General features: G+C 53.5%; 1 protein-coding gene across 3 annotated transcripts; it reads right to left on the minus strand.

The window, feature by feature from the left end:
* Nucleotides 1-1186: 1186 nt before the first annotated feature.
* On the minus strand, nt 1187-13482 carry LOC103191105 (ADP-ribosylation factor 3). Of its 3 annotated transcripts, none has more exons than XM_042344266.1 (6): nt 13367-13482; nt 5650-5696; nt 4945-5146; nt 2925-3035; nt 2334-2458; nt 1187-1929 (listed from the first exon to the last, which is right to left on the minus strand). In XM_042344266.1, exons 3-6 carry the CDS (start codon nt 5087-5089, stop codon nt 1771-1773), a joined length of 540 nt encoding a protein of 179 aa, XP_042200200.1. In that variant the 5' UTR covers nt 5090-5146; nt 5650-5696; nt 13367-13482; the 3' UTR covers nt 1187-1770. The 3 variants fall into 3 exon arrangements, with proteins under 3 accessions (XP_042200200.1, XP_042200201.1, XP_042200202.1); XM_042344267.1 differs by lacking the exon at nt 13367-13482 and adding an exon at nt 6934-7006; XM_042344268.1 differs by lacking the exon at nt 13367-13482 and adding an exon at nt 6419-6439.
* Between the last annotated feature and the right edge of the window lie 5926 nt (nt 13483-19408).

Raw genomic sequence — 19408 nt, forward strand, 5'->3', positions numbered from 1 at the left:
GAAACCGAGAAAGCTTTCCGGTTTCCTTGGCCCCCGCTCATTAAAGGCTACTTTCATCCCTGTCCCCAGTCAAGCTGGGATAAAGTGCCCGCGGCCCATTGAAAACCAGTCGGGCACACTAAAGCGGTAATCCTCGCTTACTATCTTTGCGGCGATGGGAATTAAACAGATTTAGATCAATTATTTGGAACCCAGTGAAAGTAAAGCTCACCCCCCACCACCCACACCACCCAACCCTCTCTCTCTCTCTCTCTCTCGCTCTCCCTCCTCCGGTGTTTCGACGACAATCTGCCTTAAAAAATAACAGTAATGGTCATTTGGTCGCTTCAGTCCACCGCTGCGCGTGGGACGTCGCTGCGCGCCAACGGCCGCCGGCGTTTCGCCCGCAGAGTGGCGGTCACCGCGCTTCGCCGTGCACCCTGCCGAGGGCTTCCAGACGTCTCAGTGGCACGCTAAGGGGCTACGTGTGAACGCGAGGATTATTAGAATTACTGTTCGGATCAGCTCTCTGTTGGCGGAGTCTCAAAAATGATAGGCTGTTTTACTGCGTGAAACCTCGGGCGAGTTTCCTTACTCCACACCCGCGCGCCGCACACACCCGTTGACCCAGCAGCAGTAAGTGGGAACGCGCTCCGCAGTCGATTCGCGGGGGCACGAATTCCTTCAGAAACACCGATTCGTTCACTGGCTCCGCGACCGCTTGCGACGACACCGCTGTGCCCAATTGGCTGCCCGCAAAATACAGTCACTGCACTTTGCAGTACATTACGCGAAGCGCTTTTGAGAGACGTTCTCGGAGGGTTTCACGGGGTACTCTGTAAAGAGCAGCGACGGTGTCGTTTGTGGGAGATAAGGCGTTGTACCCAACGCGAGGGTTTTCTTTTAAGATGGTCACTTGCGTGCAGCGGCGCGGACAGGAACAGAGGCGGAACGGTCGGAAAGCGGGGCTTTAGGTAGAGAGTGTTTAATCAGGACCAGTTTTACAGTATCGGCATTTGTCACCACTGATCAATGACTCAGAGCATTAAACATAAAATCTAGCAAACATAACCAGACCTACGCAAATTCACAGCACACAGACTGCAACTAGAAAAAAATCACACGCGGGCGGGCGGGCACTGGGCCGGGGGGGGAAGGGGGCGACGGGGTGGGTGGGGGTTGGTTAGGGGAAAAGGTGGGGTGGTGGTGGGAGGGGGGAGAGGGGGTTGGGGGAACAATTGTTAGAGTTTACATCAGCATCATTAAACAGGAATGACCGCAAAGTGCAATTTAAAACATAAAAAAAGTAAAAAGTTCCACTTATTGGAATGTGAATAAAACACATTTGTCGTTTCGTTTCGTTTCTCTCTCCGAGATTAATTCAGATCTTTTGATGCATGCGCTTTTTTTTTTGTTCTTTATATCGTTCGACGCGAGTCCGAGGCAGCCTTTTGTTTTCCTCCCTCTTCCCGAGTTTCCCGCATTATTACCAACAGCGGCCCACAAATAAAAAGCCGCCCCACCCCCCCCCCCACCCCACACCCCCACAAAAAATAAAACCGCTATTGCTCGCAATCTCGGATTTAAATTAGAATTAAACCAGAAAACACAACGGCCTAAGGAAAGTAAGAGTCGGTTGGGCTGAATGTTTAAATGAGACAGAAGGAGTCATCTCATCTGGAGGCCTTCGGAATACGATCCATTGAAACAGCAATGGGAGGGGGGGGTGGGGAGAGGGGAAGAGAGGGGGAAAAAGGGGAAAAGGGGGGCGGTTTGTGGGAGCCGCTGAGATTACTTCTTTTTCAACTGGTTGGCTAACCATTCCAGGCCTTCGTTGAGCCCGTCGCCGCTCGTGGCGCACGTGGCCTGGATGTACCAGTTTCGGTTGCGGAGGGAGTGTAAGCCCAGTTTATCTGTGATTTCGGCTGCGTTCATGGCATTTGGGAGATCCTGAGAGAGAGAGAGGGAGAGAGAGAGAGAGAGAGAGAGGGAGAGAGAGGGAGGGAGGGAGAGAGAGAGAGAGGCAGGTGAGGACCTTTACACCTCGGCTACTGCTTCCCGAGGATCTCTGATGCCACGACAGTGTTTACCCGGCGCCTTTCACGTCAGGAGGATGTTCCAAGGCGCTGGACAGTCTGGGATCAGCGCCCGAGCCGGGGGTCAGGATCGGGAGGGGGTGGAGGGTAAGCGGTTAGGAAGGCGAGCGAAGGCGCTGGTCGAAGTGGGTCTTGAAGGGGTGGGGGGGGTGGGGAGAGAGGGGGAGCACGTAGAGCAGCTTCCACAGAACCTGCAACGCTGCGCAACCCTCCCCCCCCACCGGGCGCTGCCCACCCTCCCGCGCGCCCCGTCGTTACCTGCTTGTTGGCAAAGACGAGGAGAACGGCATCTCGCAACTCGTCCTCCGCCAACATCCGCGCCAGCTCATCCCGAGCCTCGTTCACTCGCTCCCGATCATTGCTGTCGACCACGAAGATCAAACCTAGAGAGAGAGAGAGAGAGAAGTGGTGGGGTGGGGGGGGCGGAGAGGAGAGAGGAATATATTGGAAGGGTTTATGTTGCTCCAGGTCCCGCCTGCCCACCCGCCTCTCATTTTGCTCCCGGTGTTGGACACCGGGTGTCGGGTGTTTTAAGACCGGAATCACAAACCGTCTTGGGCTGGAGAGACGAGTGACTCGTCACAGGACATCCCAAGACGCTGGACAGTCAGGGATTTGGATCGGAGCTGGTGGAGGGGGGGTTAGGAGGGTGACCAGATCGAGGGGGAGCGAGGCGAGGTGGCGGGGGGGGGGAGAATGTGGGACCGAGTTCCAAAGGGTCCCGTAAAAGCGAGGCAGGTCAAGCCCAGGGCGGGCATCTCGGGAGAGCGACGCGGGGGGGTTGGGGGGTGGGGGGTGGGGGGTTGGCGGGGGGCGCTTTGCCGGCGAGGGAGACGGCTCGGCTCGTACCTTGCGTGTTCTGAAAGTAGTGACGCCACAGAGGGCGGATTTTATCCTGCCCGCCCACATCCCACACCGTGAAGCTGATGTTTCTATATTCCACAGTCTCGACGTTAAAACCTGGAAAAAGAAACAAGACGGGATTTTTTTTGTGGTCCTCCCCACCCCTCCCTGCCTCCCTCCCTCCGTCTAAAAGAATCACCGTCCTCACAATAATTACAACCAACCTGGCGCCGCGCTTTATCACACCTTCGAGACGGCGCCAGATTGGCCGCACGTTTCCGTGGGACGGTTCACGTGAGCGCCAATTTACAGCCAGAGTCCCGGGGTCTTTACCGGGCAGTGTGGGTGGATGGCATCCCGGCGGCTTGACCAACGCATCCACAGGACCACCGCCGCCACACCCCGGGGTGGGGAGTGGGGGAGTGTGGGTGGGGTGGGCTCCCTCGGGCCGCGCTGCAAACCTGAGCTCGTGCGCGCGCGGCCCGAACCGGCCCAGCGACCCGCGTTTCCGCCAGCTATCGCCGGGCCATCAAAACGAATGAAGGGACGGGGGCGGAGGGCTGCGAATAAAAGGCCTTTTAGGCGTCGCAATACCCAGCGACGCCGAGGCCACCAGGGGGAGCGCTGATACTCCAGTTCGCTCAGGTTCAGAGCGTTCGGGGAGTAGAAGCTGCAGAATAAAGCCTTTCAATCGCAGGCCCCGAGACCGGGGGGAGTACGTGTCTACGCGACGTGAAAAAAAAAAAGGGCTTTCGGACGGCTCCACCTGACCGCGCGCGAGCGATCCAACGGGGAAGCGCGAGTTTTCCTTCCAGGTTTTCTCGAGCCGGACACGGAGACGGCCGCGGAAGCCGTCGGCCGCGAGGGGAGAGAGAAAAAAAAAGAAGCCACGCGGGTCCTTTCGGAACGGAATTGGGCCGAGTCCCGATCGAGCAGGGAGGGAGGGGAGAGGGGGCCGCGGAGGGAGAGGAGGAGAATCGTGCGTTGAATCGGATTCCGAAGGAGGATACGAAATCAGAATCACGTCTGAGACGCGCAAACGTATGATCGCACAAACAGGAAAATCTCCCGGGGGGTGGGGGTGGGGGGTTGGGGGTGGGGGGGGGTGGGGGGGGGTTGGATTTGAAGGTGAAGCCAAACAGCTGAAGGCCAACGCAAAGCACAATATCCACAACGTCTAATTATTATTATTTTTTATTAACATACTTTTACCTCTTAACGTGCAGGGAACGTACGGCCACTGGAATTTTTACACGTTAATTTTGGAGGGGCATCGAATTAATAATAATAATAATGATAATAATCCTGGCATTTGACACGGCGCCTTATCCCGCCTTTGAGGCGTCTCAAAGCGCTTCACGGGATACACTGCAAAGTGAGAGACCTGAGTTCAATTCCAGGCAGAGGGCGAAACCTCGGGCAAGTTTCCTTACTCCACACAGAGCCTAATAATAATCCTCCAAAACCAAAAACAATAATAAATTGGTCATTTTCAACCCACGACTGTTTGTGGGACATTGCTGTGCGCAATTGGCTGCCGTGTTCGCCCACAAATATACAGTCAATTCACTTTACAGTGTGTTCTGTGAAGCGCTTTGGGACGTCCTCCCGACGTGAAAAGCACTATATCAAATGCGAGGATTATTTTTATTATTATTATTTGACTGGATGTTTTGCGAGCGAAATCCAGAAGCCAACTGCGCGCAGCGGCGTCCCCACGAACAGCCGTGACTGTATTATCTTTATTTATTTTGGAGGAATTATATTACCCCCCGGAAAAGCGATCTGTCAATCGACTAACAACCGGGTTCCTACTTACTGCTGGTAACCAGAGGAGAGTGTGCGTGCGTGTGGGGAGTAAGGAAATTTGCCCAACCTTTCGCCCCCTGCCCGGGATGGGAATCGAACCCAGGCCCTCTCGCTTGCGAGGCGAGGGCTCTAACCACTGAGCTACAGGGACTCCACAGGGTCACGTTAATACTATTCGGCTTGTGCGTTACTCCCAGTTGTTTGGCTGTAAACGTACCTATGGTGGGGATAGTAGTAACAATTTCTCCCAGCTTCAACTTGTAGAGGATGGTGGTTTTCCCAGCTGCGTCCAAACCCACCATGAGAATCCTCATCTCTTTCTTGCCGAACAATTCCTTTAAAGGTTTTAAGAGGTTCCCCATGTTTGGAGATCAGTCAACGTAGGGTCGGTAGACGTCCTGAGAAAAATCTGCGGCTTCCTATTCAAAGAAAAAGCAACCGTCAATAGAGTCACAGGCTGTTGTGCCATCAGGAGCCGGACTTGAGAGATAGTCACAGCATTCAGTTAATTACCTTGGAACCAGCTCTACTCAACCCCAAGGAGACCTCGCTTACCTCTACCCCCAGGAAGATGGACCCTAGTTGGTCGTCTTAACATCTTCACACAGACAGGTATAACGCAATGCAAATTTATATTCACCCAGCGCCTTTCATGTCAGAAGCAAGTCCCAAAAAGTGCAAATATTTTCAGGTGCGTGTTTATCGGTTGCCTCTGCTCTCTGAAAGATCGTGCGCTTTTTTGACGCAGCAGAAAACCAGCGCGGAAGGTCCCTATCAAGTCATAAATCCGGGTCCGAGGACCTCAGATCACCCAAAAGCTCTCAATTTGAAATAAGATTCGGCTGCGCTTAAAAAAAAAAAGTCACAGGAACAAATGTCAGTTAGTTTAAGAGAATTCGAAGGCAATGCGTGCATGTCTTACCTGGGTGGCAGTCCAGTATCAGAACAGCTGATAGGAAGTATCACCCACTACAAAAACATGAAGAGAACAGTCAAAACCTCAGGAAATTACCACCCTTTTCTCTTAGAAAAACCATTCCTTTTTTTTCTTCTCTTTTCTGCGGGCAGCCAGTGTACAAATGCTGCTCGGTTTAGCACTGTGACAAACAAGTTGGCTTTTCCACCCCCACCCCCACCCACCCCCACGCTCTCCCCACCCCTCCTCTCCTCCCCTCGCCCCACACTTCTCTTTTACTTTGAGATATTTCTGTTAACCCTTCACTGAGGCTGCTTTCAAAGGAACGAGTTATAAATCTACTGCAATTCGTCAAACTCCGCCTGACGAGGGCTGCGTTTGAACTCAAGGGAGTTGTTTGCAACCCCGACTCGCTCACAGGAAACGGGTTGCGTTCACAAAGCGGTTTCGTTTTCAAACCTTAAGAGTAAGTGGGATGGCGCTTCGCACTGCTACAGATTTCCAATCGTTCGGCCGGTGAGTCATTTTGGGTCTCCAGCAAGAAAAATATTGTCGTTTTGACACTAAAACCAAAACTACTCAAAATGCCTCAGGCTGAAAGAGTGGGCGTTTGCTCAGAAACCACTGAACTAAATGCCCAGTAGAACCGAGTCTCACTTTACGTCAGGAAAGACGAGTGCTCTAATTAACAGTCAGGGCACTCGCCTCGCAAACAGGAGGATCTGCGTTTGATTCCTGGGCGGGTCAGGGCGAAACGTTGGGCAAGTTTCCTTACTCCACACGCCTCTGTTTACCCAGCAGTAAGTAGGAACCCGGTTGTCAGTCGATCGGCGGATCTCTTTTCCGGGGGTAATAAATCCTTCAAAAACAAATAAAAATAATTTGGTCACTCAATCCACTCGATAATCTGATTAAAAAGCAGTCAAGAGCACAACTGAGAGATGGGTGAAACACTTTGGTAATGACTTGGTATTTAAACATAAAAATAACCTGTTCCTGCGGTAAATGTGATTTAAGTATTGCACAGTCTTTAGTTTGAGTTGGCATTTCAGTCGTCAAATTAAAAGACGGGCAATAAATGATTATAGCAAAAAGGTTCGGTGCGTGAGCAGTAAACTATAACAAGGGGGTGGGGGGGGGGGCGGAGGGAAGGTTCTTTGGAGGAGCAAGGGTTAACTGAGAATGATTACTGCAACGACAGAGGTTACCAGATTTTTGTCAATTCAACTCATCCAAATAGCTTCATTTGTTTTTTATTTAACAAGCGGCCGATTCGATTTAGAAACCTACCTCTTCAACATGTCTCTCTCCACACCCCCCGCCCACACCCCACGCTACGAAGACGTGACTCAATACGAAGGGTGTCGCAGAAAATGAAAGGAGCTGTGGCAGTCGCTTATTAAAATGGGCATTAGTCACGCCTTGGCCCAGACTGACTCTCTTGATTCCACACTGAGCGGTGAAACCTGAACGCTCGTTCAAAGCGCGCAGCTGGCGGTTTCGCTTCCAAACTGCCTTTGGGTACGAACCCGATTCTGACCTGCCTTTCGAGAGCTGCTACAGGTCCACGGGACACCGCCGGGTAACGTTTAAAAAGACTTTGCCCGCAAAATACAGTCACTCCGCGTTACGGTGTGCCCTGTGAAGCGCTTTTGAGACGTCTTGTGAAGACGTGACAAGGCGCTGTATCAAGTGCAAGGATTAGTATTATTATTATTATCACTGCACCAAGCCTCTCATGCCACCCAGACGTCGCCCAGTGCCGTGCTCTTAAACCTCAGTTCTAGTCCGTTTCAGAAAAGACTGAAAGACGTTCACGGTTGTCGACTCGACGTGGCTCACGGACACGTTAACTGCTCTCGTGCGAACCACAAGTCACATCCTCTGGACTCGAATTTGTTCACTCCATTCTCGGGTTAAGACAAACAGATGCAAACAAAACTGCTGACATTGCTCCGCCGCCTCGATCGACTCGAAGGCATCAGAATCTCACAGCTCTGTCAGGATCAACGAATACTGCAGCGCAGAAGGAGGCCATTCGGCCCATTTATGCCCGTGGAAGAGCTACCTAATCAGTCCCACTTCCCCGCTCCTAACCCGCCCATATCCTTTCAATTTTTCTCCTCTTCAAGTACCTATGGAACTCCCTTTTGGAGAGAGACCGGCACCCGAACAACAGGTTCGGAGAATCTGAACCTTTAACAAGTCTGACGCAGAGCTTAGTGAGGTTGGTGCTCAGTGAGATTTCCTGTTCACGGTCTACGATAACCTCCGAGATGATTTCATGAGCAACAAGGGACTTTGCAAACTGATTAAGGAGCTGTGCGTCTGCCTAAATCACTTGCTGAAAAAAAAACAAGAGTAAATTACAGCACATAATAACTAAACTCAAGGCTGTTCGGAAGAGCTGATTCTCTGCAAAATATGCACAAAACCTCCTCCTGCACTGTACTGTATTCCCACTTGGACTTAGGGAGGTACGACGACGATTTCTCTCGGGAGATGTTTTGGTGGAAGAAGGCTCTGCGTGCCGAAAACGTTCACTGCTGCCCATCGCGCGTTGGTGCGTGTGGGGGGCCGCCGCTGTGCGCAATTGGCTGCCGTGTTTCGCCCACAAAATCTACAGCCGCTACGCTTTACAGTGTATCCCGTGAAGCGCTTTGAGACGTCTCGAAGACGCGACGAGGAGCTGCGTCAAATGCAAAAGGCTATTATCATTATTGTTATTACTATTATTATTACAGCCTCGTTTAAAACACTCAGAACTGTACAGAGTACGGCCTCGTTTGACAGTGCAGCACAGTGACTGAGCCTGGCAGTGCCATTTGGTGCCAGATTCGGTCGTTCAGCCAGAATTGTCCGCACAATGCAGCGTGTCAGGACAAACCACATTCAACCCACAGACAAAGCCCTGGTGTCCCATTCTGGTACCCTGTCACGAGGCTTGGGGGGGGGGGGGGGGGGGTGTGGGGGGGGGTTTAAAGATAACCCGAGGGCTCGAGAGGCACCAATTCGTTCCGTCGGGGTTAAAGGCGAGCGTGCGATCCAGCGAAGGCGTGCCAATCCTCCCAGCAGGAGGAGGAGGAGGAGGAGCGGGTCGGCCGGTCCCATTTCAAGGTCAACCTCGATAAGATTACGGTCGCAGTTTGCACCTCGCGAAATACGTGCGAGAATTTCTGAGAAGCTGGCAAGCCCGGCGGGTTCGGTTCGGTTCGGCTCTGACACCCCGACGGTAACCATTCGACCCCCCGCCCCTTATCGCGTCTTCCGAGACGTGGCTCTGCCGAGCGCCTGCTTTGCGGGCGACGCGCTTCCGCCGGCGCCGGTTAAAGCGAACGCGGTGATCCTCGCGTTCGAGGCAGCGCCTTTCCGTCGCGCCTTCGGGGGAACGGAAGCGCTCCCTTCGCCGGACGCGCGGTAAAGCGAATCGACGGCGGCTTCGGAGGGCGGAGGCGTGCGGCCCCCACATGGAACTAATGGAGGGCTGGGAATGTCACCCCGACGACGACGACGACGATGACAACAACTTGCGTTTACACAGACGGCGTACTCGGGAACTTCCTTTAAACTTCCCCCTTCCCCGACAGCTCCGTGCAAGCAGTCAATTACCAGCGTTAGTTCCAAAGCACTTTAGTCATAGCTCAGTAACGCCCGCCCTGTGCCTCCTTAAATTGTGCAGAAACACCCCAATCTCCACAGCAACCTCTGCTGGTGCTCCTGCTCTCGCAGCTCCGCGCCCGCGCTTCCTTCAAGCCCCGTCTCCAGATCCCTGAGCGCCCAGCGCCTCGTGACATCCTCCTGACGTGGAAGACCCGAGCCTGACTGCCGTCACCGGTTCGAGGCCCGAAGCCTCGGACGGGAAGTTAAACCCCACCACCTTCGCCCAATTCCGCACCGTGGCTCCGGTCGGAGCTGGAGAAGACCTCAGTTAAGCACTCCCGGGTCGCCCTCCGCTAACACATTCATCGCGCGTTAAGGACTTGGGACGAGGGAAGAGGGCTGCACACCCTGGAACGATGGTGACCTTCGATGAGGAGGTGGAAGTAGGAAGTTCTAAAGGGATTATGCGAGGGAGGGTGGGGGGGGTGGGGTGCAGGGCTCTGGCAGCTCTGAGTTCAACACAAGGAAGTATGAGCTCGTCCGCTTTGCATCCTGATTGGAATATTTTCTCGAGGGCGAAAGACCAGGAGCCTGCGGGGGGCGGGAGGGGGGGGGGTGGGGGGTGGGGAGGGATTGAGGTGACGCACGCATCGCTAGAGGCTGGCGCACGGGGTACAGAGAGCAATCAAAAAGGCCTCTCGACTGGGCGGCTACGGAGAAACTATTTCCTCTCGTGAGGGAGTCCGGAATGCTCCAGGTCTGAGCTCGGCCGGTTGGGGGGCTGCCACCGGGAATTATTGCTGACGGAACGCTCTCCCCTCACCCCCTCACCCCCCCCCACGAAGAAAAGGCTGGATCACTGGGAATTTCAGACCGAGAAATACCGCTCAGATGTTTGCAAGGGTACGACTACAACAACAGCTACTACTTGCATTTTAAACCGCGCCCCTCACGCGGGGCAGTGTCCCGGAGCGCTTAACAGTGGCCGAGGAGCCTGTAAGAGCGGTCGAAGAGGAAGGTCTTCAGGCGTGATCTGAAAAAGCGGAAGGGGGGGGGAGGTGGGGGTGAGGGCGGGGGGGCAAGGCGGAGCGACTGAGGGAGAGAATTCCGAAGTTTCGGGGCGCACGGCCACCAACGGTGGAGCGGAGGGATGAGGGAGCGATCGGGGGTGGGGGCGGGGGGTGGGTGTGTGGTGGGGGGGGGGTGAAGAGCCAGCCAAGCGGAGGTGGGCAGGCAGGGGGTGAGGTGGGGAGGCGCCGGGGGGGGGGGGGGGGGGGGGGGGGGGTGAGGGATTTGTAGAGGAGTGGGGAATCTCGGAGCCTCGGGGAGGGGGGGGGAGGGAGGGGGGGGGGGCCCCGATGTGGGGCTGGGAGGGCAGCTGGGGATCGGACCCCCGGTTGACCTGCGGGTTCGGGGAGCGTTCGGGTTGGGAGTTCGAGGGCCGGGGACGCGGGGGAGTCGGGGAGCGTGGCCTCCGCCTCGCTGCCCTTCAGCTGCAGGGAGTTTGCGGCTCATCCAGGAGAGGAGAGGAGAGGAGAGGAGAGCGGAGGGGGGAGAGGAGAGCCCTGGTCACGGAGAGAGAGAGAGAGAGAGAGAGTCTTTGCGGAGCGCTGCTCCGGGCTCATGGGCCGGGAGGACACCGGACTGGAGGGGCTCGAGTATGGAGTGGTGGTGGGGGGAGGGGGTGTGGGGGGCGAGAGAAACGGGCCGCGTAAGAAACGAGCGCGGGGGGGGGGGGGGGGGGAATGGTGGTGGTGGTGGTGGTTGTGGAGGGGAAGCGGGGTGGGGCGGGCCAGGGCGAAACAGAGGGACCGGATGAAATCGGCCCCCGTGGGCCGGATGTGGCCCGCGGGCCGCCAGTTGGACCAGCCTGGGTTTAGAGTGGTCGAGGGTCGGTCGTGGGGGGGGTTTGTTGAGGGACTGGGGGGGGGCTTCCAGCAAGGGGGGAGGAGAGGGGCAAAGGAGGGGGTTAAGTTGAGTGACTAGCAGCTGGCGGGGGGGTGGGGGTGGGGGGGGGGGTTGGAGGTCGAGGCAGCGAGGGGTGGGCTTCATGTGGGTACCAAAGGAGATGGAGAGACGGCGGGGAATTGGAGTTGAGGTAGACATCGGCCGTGATCTCGGAGAGTGCTGGAACAGGCTGGAGGGGCTGAATAGCCGACTCCTGTCCCTATTGAAAATATTCCGATCAGGATGCAAAGCGGATGAGCTCATACTTCCTTGTGCTTCACTCGCTCTCCCTCTCCTCCTCCTCCTCCTCCAGACCTCACTCGCTCTCCCTCTCCTCCTCCTCCTCCTCCACACCTCACTCTCTCTCTCTCTCCTCCTCCTCCAAACCTCACTCGCCATCTCTGTCTCCTCCTCCTCCTCCTCCAGACCTCACTCGCTCTCTCTGTCTCCTCCTCCTCCTCCAGACCTCACTCGCTCTCCCTCTCCTCCTCCTCCTCCTCCTCCGGACCTCACTCGCTCTCTCTCTCTCTCTCTCCTCCTCCTCCAAATCTCACTCGCTCTCTCTGTCTCCTCCTCCAGACCTCAATCGCTCTCTCTCTCCTCCTCCTCCAGACCTCACTCGCGCTCTCTCTCCTCCTCCTCACCTCACTCTCTCTCACCTCCTCCTCCAGACCTCACTCGCTCTCTCTCCTCCTCCTCCTCCTCCAGACCTCACTCGCTCTCTCTCCCTCCTCCTCCAGACCTCACTCGCTCTCTCTCCTCCTCCTCCAGACCTCACTCGCTCTCTCTCCTCCTCATCCTCCAGACCTCACTCGCTCTCTCTCCTCCGCCTCCAGACCTCACTCGCTCTCTCTCCTCCGCCTCCAGACCTCACTCGCTCTCTCTCCTCCTCCTCCAGACCTCACTCGCTCTCTCTCCTCCTCCAGACCTCACTCGCTCTCTCTCCTCCTCCTCCTCCAGACCTCACTCGCTCTCTCTCCTCCTCATCCTCCAGACCTCACTCGCGCTCTCTCTCCTCCTCCTCACCTCACTCACTCTCTCTCTCTCCTCCTCCTCCAGACCTCACTCGCTCTCTCTCTCCTCCTCCTCCAGACCTCACTCGCTCTCTCTCTCTCCTCCTCCTCCAGACCTCACTCGCTCGCTCTCTCTCCTCCTCCTCCAGACCTCACTCGATCTCTCTCCTCCTCCTCCAGACCTCACTCGCTCTCTCTCCTCCTCCTCCAGACCTCACTCGCTCTCTCTCTCCTCCTCCAGACCTCACTCGCTCTCTCCTCCTCCTCCAGACCTCACTCTCTCTCTCTCCTCCTCCTCCAGACCTCACTCGCTCTCTCTCTCTCCTCCTCCTCCAGGCCTTACACACTCTCTCTATCTCTCCTCCAGGCCTCACACACTCTCTCTCTCTCTCCTCCAGGCCTCACACACTCTCTCCCTCTCTCCTCCAGGCCTTACACACTCTCTCTCTCTCTCTCTCTCTTCCAGGCCTCACACTCTCTCTCTCTCTCCTCCAGGCCTCACACTCTCTCTCTCTCTCTCTCTTCCAGGCCTCACACTCTCTCTCTCTCTCCTCCAGGCCTCACACTCTCTCTCTCTCTCCTCCAGGCCTCACACACTCTCTCTCTCTCTCTCTCTTCCAGGCCTCACACTCTCTCTCTCTCTCCTCCAGGCCTCACACTCTCTCTCTCTCTCTAGGCCTCGCACATCCTTCCTTCCTCTCTCTCCCTCATCCTCTCTCTCTCTCTCTCTCTCCCTGATCCTCTCACACTCCCTCTCTCCCTCATCCTCTCACACACTCTCTCTCTCTCTCCCTCCCTCATCCTCACACTCCCTCTCTCCCTCTCATCCTCTCACACTCCCTCTCTCTCTCATCCTCTCACACACTCTCTTTCTCCCTCATCCTCTCACACACTCTCTCTCTCTCCCTCATCCTCTCACACTCCCTCCCTCTCTCTCTCCCTCATCCTCTCACACTCTCTCTCTCCCTCATCCTCTCACACACTCTCTCTCTCTCCTCATCCTCTCACACTCCCTCTCTCCCTCTCTCCTCCAGGCCTCACTCTCTCTCTCTCTCTCTAGGCCTCGCACATCCTTCCTTCCTCTCTCTCCCTCATCCTCTCTCTCTCTCTCTCTCCCTCATCCTCTCACACTCCCCCTCTCTCTCTCTCTCCCGCGCTCTCACCTCCGTTTCCAACCGTCTCTCTCAGCCGCCGCTTCACCGGGTCCGCGTCATCAGCTCCGCACGCGCGGCCCCGCCCCAGGCCCCGCCCCCGAATCCTGGCCCCGCCCTCCAACCACGCCCCCAGATCATGGCCCCGCCCCCCCAGACCCCGGCCCCGCCCCCAGATCCTGGCCCCGCCCTCCAATCCCGCCCCCAGATCCTGGCTCCGCCCTTCGGCCCCGCCCCCAGATCCCGGCTCCGCCCCCCAGGTCCCGGCCCCGCCCCCTCATGCATATTAATGAGGGACCCGAGCAACGTCATAACACCCACAGCAGTAATAAATAATTATGTTAATAGTAATCACAATAGTAATAACAGCCACAGCCATAATAATAATAATTATTATTATGATATTCGTAGTAATCACAATAATAATGACAGCCACAGCCACAGCAGCAACAACAACAATTATATTAATAATAATAATAACAGTCACAACAACAATAATAATTATATTAATAATAATAACAATAATAACTCACAACAACAATAATAATTATATTAATAATAATAACAATAATAACAGTCGCAACAATAATAATAATATTAATAATAATAACAATAATAACTCACAACAATAATAATATTAATAATAACAATAATAAGTCACAACAACAATAATAATTATATTAATAATAACAATAATAACAGTCACAACAACAATAATAATTATATTAATAATCATAACAATAATAACAGTCGCAACAATAATAATAATATTAATAACAATAATAACAGTCACAATAATAATAATAATAACAATAACAGTCACAACAACAATAATAATTATATTAATAATAATAACAATAATAACAGTCACAACAACAACAATAATAATTATATTAATAATAATAACAATAATAACAGTCACAACAACAACAATAATAATATTAATAATAATAACAATAATAATAACAGCCAGAGCCTGACCCACAGCGTCAACAACAACAATAATAATTATATTAAAAATAATAATCACAATAATAACAACAGCCAGAACCAGAGCCACAGCAACAGCCACAGCAATAATAATAATTGTATTAATAGTAACAATAATAATAACAGCCACAGCCGCAATAACGACAACAACAGCCACAATAATAATATTAATGATAACAACAGCAGCCACAGCAATAATAATAATAATTATATTTATAATAATAATAGTAATAATAATAGCCAGAGCCCCAGCCACAACGACAACGACAACAGCAACAACTTGGATTTATATAGTGCCCTCCACCCCGGACGGCGTCTCAGAGCGCTTCACAGTGACGGCTCTAATAATAATAATAATTATCATTATATTAATAATAATCACAGCCACAGCCAGAGCAGCAACAACAACAGCCATAGCCTGACCCACAGCATCAACAACAATAATAATATTAATAATAATAACAGCCAGAGCCCCGACAACATTCATCATAATAATCACAATAATAATATTAATCACAATAATAACAATAATAATAACAGCCAAACCCCGAGTCCCAACAACAATAATATTATTAATATTAATCACAATAATAATAACAATAATCCTTGCATTTGACACAGAGCCTCACGACGTCTTCCAGACGTCGCAAAGCGCTCCTCAGGCTACGCTGTTGAGTGTAGTGACTGTGCGTTTTTCGTGGGCGAAACGCGGCAGCCAATGGCGCGCAGCCGCGCTCCCACAAACAGCCGCGGGATTGAAGGACCAGGTTTATTATGATTGTTATTATCAGGGATTATTATCAGGTGTGGTGCGTATTGGAGGGTGAGGACACTTGGCCCAGGTTTCGCCTGCCCGGCTGGGAATCGAACCCCGGGTCCTCTCGCTTGCTCGCGAGGCGAGAGGGCTCTAACCACCGAGCCTCAGGGACTGCACCGCTTGGAATAACATTAATAATAATGATCCTTGCGTTCGATGCAGCGCCTTATCACGTCTTCGAGGCGCCTCAAAGCGCTTCGCAGGACCCGCTGAGTGAGTGGAGGACCAAAGCCAGAGCTGAGATGAGTTGGGTCACCTCCTAGTGGACGACGTTGGAACAGCTGCGGTAAGAGACCCGGGTGGGGTGGGGGGAGGGCAAGACCTCAAAGACGAGAGACGGGGGTGGGGCGGGGGGTGGGGTGGGTGAGGGCGAGGGGCGAGAGGCGAGGAGCGAGGGGGGAGGGTGGTGGGTGGGGTGGGGTTGGGTTGGGTTGGGTGGGCTTTGAGTACGGTCCGAAACGGGACCGAGAGACACCGGATAATAATACGTTGCAGGAGCCAGAGAAAAAAAATAGTTGTGGTCGAAAATGTCCCACATGCGCTCAGACCACACACATCTCTGCGTTGCTGCGTCATAAATCTCGCGTTTCAAGCGCGGCCCCATCTGCCAGTGGCCACAGGGTCCGCTGTAATTGTCCCCACGGCTGTAATTTTCTCGAACGCAAGTAACGTCTCGCAAACCTTCGAAGGGGCCGGTCCGTATTCCGCGTCCTTACAAGATCACCGGTCGCTCGAGTCAAGGGGGTCATTAACGACTCCGCTGTTTAACGACTCCGCAGACGGGCAATGAAGGCTTCGGGGAAGGATGATATGGTCTGTTACGGGGGCGGGTGGGGGGTTGGGGGGGTGGGGGGTTGGGGGGGTGGGGGGTTGGGGGGGGTGGGGGGTGGGGGGGTGGGGGAGTGAAAAGCACATTCAGCTTATTTGGTTGCACAAATTCCACCTGGTTCTAGGCTCGGGCTGCTTACGGCTGCCGCGTTTCGCCCACAAACCACACAGTCGGTCCACTTGACAGCGTACCCCGTGAAGCGCTTTGAGACGTCTCGAAGACGCGACGAGGCTCATTTTTATTATTGGCCGCGGTTCACAGGAGACGCCGTGAGTTGTTTCGTCGTCAAGTTGAGGGTAAATTGTTATGGTCGGGCCGTGGGGTTGACTGAGAGACTGCGTTGCAACAGTCTGCGAACGGCAAATCTACTTAAGGCGAATAGTATAATGAGGTCCTAATAGACAGAGGAACTCTTGTTGTGGAAAGTGAGCTGTTGGACCGTACAATTCAGACCAAAGTCTAAGTTGAAGGCCGACACGTTCCTCTCTCTCTACGTTCGCTCCTGAGAGGACGCAAAGGGAGAGCAGTTTTCAGAGAAGACGGTAGAAAGTTGTCACCGATCCCAACGTGGTTGGAACACTCAGCGTAGCTCGGCGGTTACAGCCCTCTTCGCCTCGCAAGCGAGAGGGACCCAGGTTCGATTCCCGGGGACGACAACCCCGAACGACGACAGAACAATAATAATAATTTCGTCACCCGATCCGCCGCCGTTTCTGGGGACGCTGCTGGGGGCGATCGGGCCTCCGCGTTTCGCCCGCCGAGGATACGCGGTCGGATCGCTGTGCGGCGTGGCCCCGCCGAGCGCTTTGAGACGTCTCGAAGACGCGACGAGGCGCCGGGTCGAAGGGCAAGGATCGTCCATTGCGTGTTATTATCTTTCAAAATACTGAGCGACGGAACGAAAGGACTTTGCGAAGATAATCTTCACAAAGTCGCGGGTTTGGCGCAGCGCATTTCCAACTTATAACGTAGCAATAACTCTAATAATAATAATAATAATAGTAATAATAATCCTGGCATAATAATCCCCCCGCCTCTCCCCCCCCCCAACCCCGGTGTATAGCATCTCGACCGACGGACGTCGCTGGCTTTGGTCTTGCGTTCCGATGATCAAAGTGCGCAGGAAATATTTTACCGGTCGCGCGCGCGTGCGTGCGTGTGTGTGTGTCTCTCTCTCTCTCTCTCTCTGGGTTTTATTCTCCAATTATAGGGTCAGCGAAAAAAAAAAGAGAAGTGAGCTCCTTGTAAGTCACTGCGCTAATTCTATTCAGCGAGCGAAAAAAAAACAAGAGGCCAACAGTGGGGAGGGTGTTCGACTGGACTGCGGAGATTTGATACCGCGAAGACTGTGGTCTCTCTGTCTTATTAAATAAGAGGATCTAATGTTTGTTGCCATGGTGTAGTAGGTGCCTTCGACTGGATTTATTTATATGAAAGCACCCGACTGCGCTTAATCCAGCAGTCCGCCTTTTTGCTTAGAGGAGTCCCTGGAGCTCGGCCGTTAGAGCCCTCTCGCCTCGCAAGCGAGAGGACCCGGGGTTCGATTCCCGGGCGGGTCGGGACAGGGCGAGACATTGGGGAAGTTTCCTTACTCCACACGCGCACACACGCGCACACACACGCACGCACACGCGCACGCACACGCACACGCGCGCGCGCGTGCCTCTGGTTACTCAGCAGTCAGCAGGAACCCGGCTGTTAGTCCATTGGCGGACGGCCTTTCCGGGGGGAAAAAAATCCCTTCCAAAAAAAATAATAATAATAATAATAATCACTTGGTCACTCAATCCACGACTGTTTGTGCGCAATCGGCCGCCGCGTTCGCCCACAAAAATATACAGTCAATTCACTTTACGGTGTGTTCTGTGAAGCGCTTTTGGGATGTCCTCCCGACGTGAAAAGCGCTATATCAAATGCAAAGATTATTATTATTATTATCATTTTATTCCCAAACTATGGTAATACCCTTACGACCCGGTCGGCGAAAGTCCTTTTGGATGAGAAGAATTTTGCGGGGGGTCAGAATCGGTGACTTGCGTCAGTGACTGTTCGTGGGACACTGCAAATTGGCTGATATCCTCCAGCCACAAAACACACAGTCACTACGTTTCACAGCGAACGGTCAAACCCTTCCGCCTGTTCGGGTGGGATGTGAAAGAGGAAGACGCGGCGGGTGCAAACGGGGGCCTCCGGGAAACGCACAGTCGGCTACGCTTTGTCCCGGAACCTCGTAGAGGGGCTTTCAGGCGGGACCTCCCGAGCCGAAAGGGTGCAGCGTCAAAGCGAAAGGATTATCGCTGCTGTTATTAACGGAAAAATATGACTTTGGTGGACATGTCAGCAGTGAGATCAGCAATCTTGCGAGCTCGGGCTGCTAATAACTGCCAGATTAAAGCACAGCACGGACTTGGCAGGATGCGAGACGATGGAACATAAATATAAATCACCCGCAGAATATTATCCAAGGTCCGTACGTGCTCGGCGAAGGCGTTTGATGTCAGTGTAAAGGATTAAGAGACCTTGCTATTTCTGTACCCAGTGACCAGGGAGCAGGTCAAGCCGTTTGTGCCAGATACAGAGTACATTAATAAATAATAATAATAAATAATAATAATAATAATAATCCTTAAATAATAAATGGCGCAGCTGATTCTCCTTCGCTCTCACTGTTTCTAATCTCGGACCCTTCCTAATAATCCTTGGATTCGACCCGGCGCCTCATTCGAGACGCCTCAAAGCGCTTCACAGGATAGACCGTAAATTGTAGTGACTGTGCATTTGGTGGGCGGCTGGCGGAAGCGGATTGAGTGAGCGCGTATTTTAATGGCCGCTCAACCACACGACCGTTTGCGGGGACGTCGCTGGGCGCAATGGGCAGCCGCGTTTCGCCCACCAAATGCACAGTCGCGACACTCGACGGTGCATTCTGCGAAGCGCTTCGAGAACGTCTCGAAGAGGTGATGAGGCGCTGTGTCAAATGCAAGGAGCATTATTATTATTATTATTATTATTATCCATTTCTATAGTCCCACGAGATAAAAGAAACCCGACTCTAATTGACAGCAATTATTTCTGAAGCCCCGCAGTTTTTTTTTTGGCGTGCGATATGTAGGTCGCACAGAGCTCCAGCAGGTGTCTCCGCATAGCAGTCCGACAGGTGAGTAGGTAGTTCACATCCAAGCGGAACCGCAGGCAGGTAAACCCGGACCAGGCAGATATAATCCAGGTAGAGGAACCAGCAAAAAGAACTGTTGATCTCGTCTGGAGGGCAGTGGCTAATCAAGGGGAGTTTACGCACGATATAACCCCCGTGCAGAGAGAGCGAGAGAGAGAGAAAGAGAGAGAGAGAGTGAGATTTAGTGCGAATCGATGGGACGTGTTGTGGGCGAAACGCGGCAGCCAATTGCGCACAGCGACG

This window comes from Callorhinchus milii, unplaced genomic scaffold (genome assembly GCF_018977255.1).
Source record: "Callorhinchus milii isolate IMCB2004 unplaced genomic scaffold, IMCB_Cmil_1.0 Scaffold27, whole genome shotgun sequence".
Taxonomy (NCBI): Eukaryota; Metazoa; Chordata; class Chondrichthyes; order Chimaeriformes; family Callorhinchidae; genus Callorhinchus; species Callorhinchus milii.

What these genes read in the sequence shown, in the direction of transcription:
- LOC103191105 (XM_042344266.1), bottom strand. Translation starts at nt 5,089, where the DNA reads ATGGGGAACCTCTTAAAACCTTTAAAGGAATTGTTCGGCAAGAAAGAG. An exon ending in TACTACTATCCCCACCATAG is followed by an intron (nt 3,036 to 4,944) that starts GTACGTTTACAG and finishes TTCTTTTTCCAG; the next exon opens with GTTTTAACGTCGAGACTGTG. An exon ending in TCGTCTTTGCCAACAAGCAG is followed by an intron (nt 1,930 to 2,333) that starts GTAACGACGGGG and finishes TCTCTCTCTCAG; the next exon opens with GATCTCCCAAATGCCATGAA.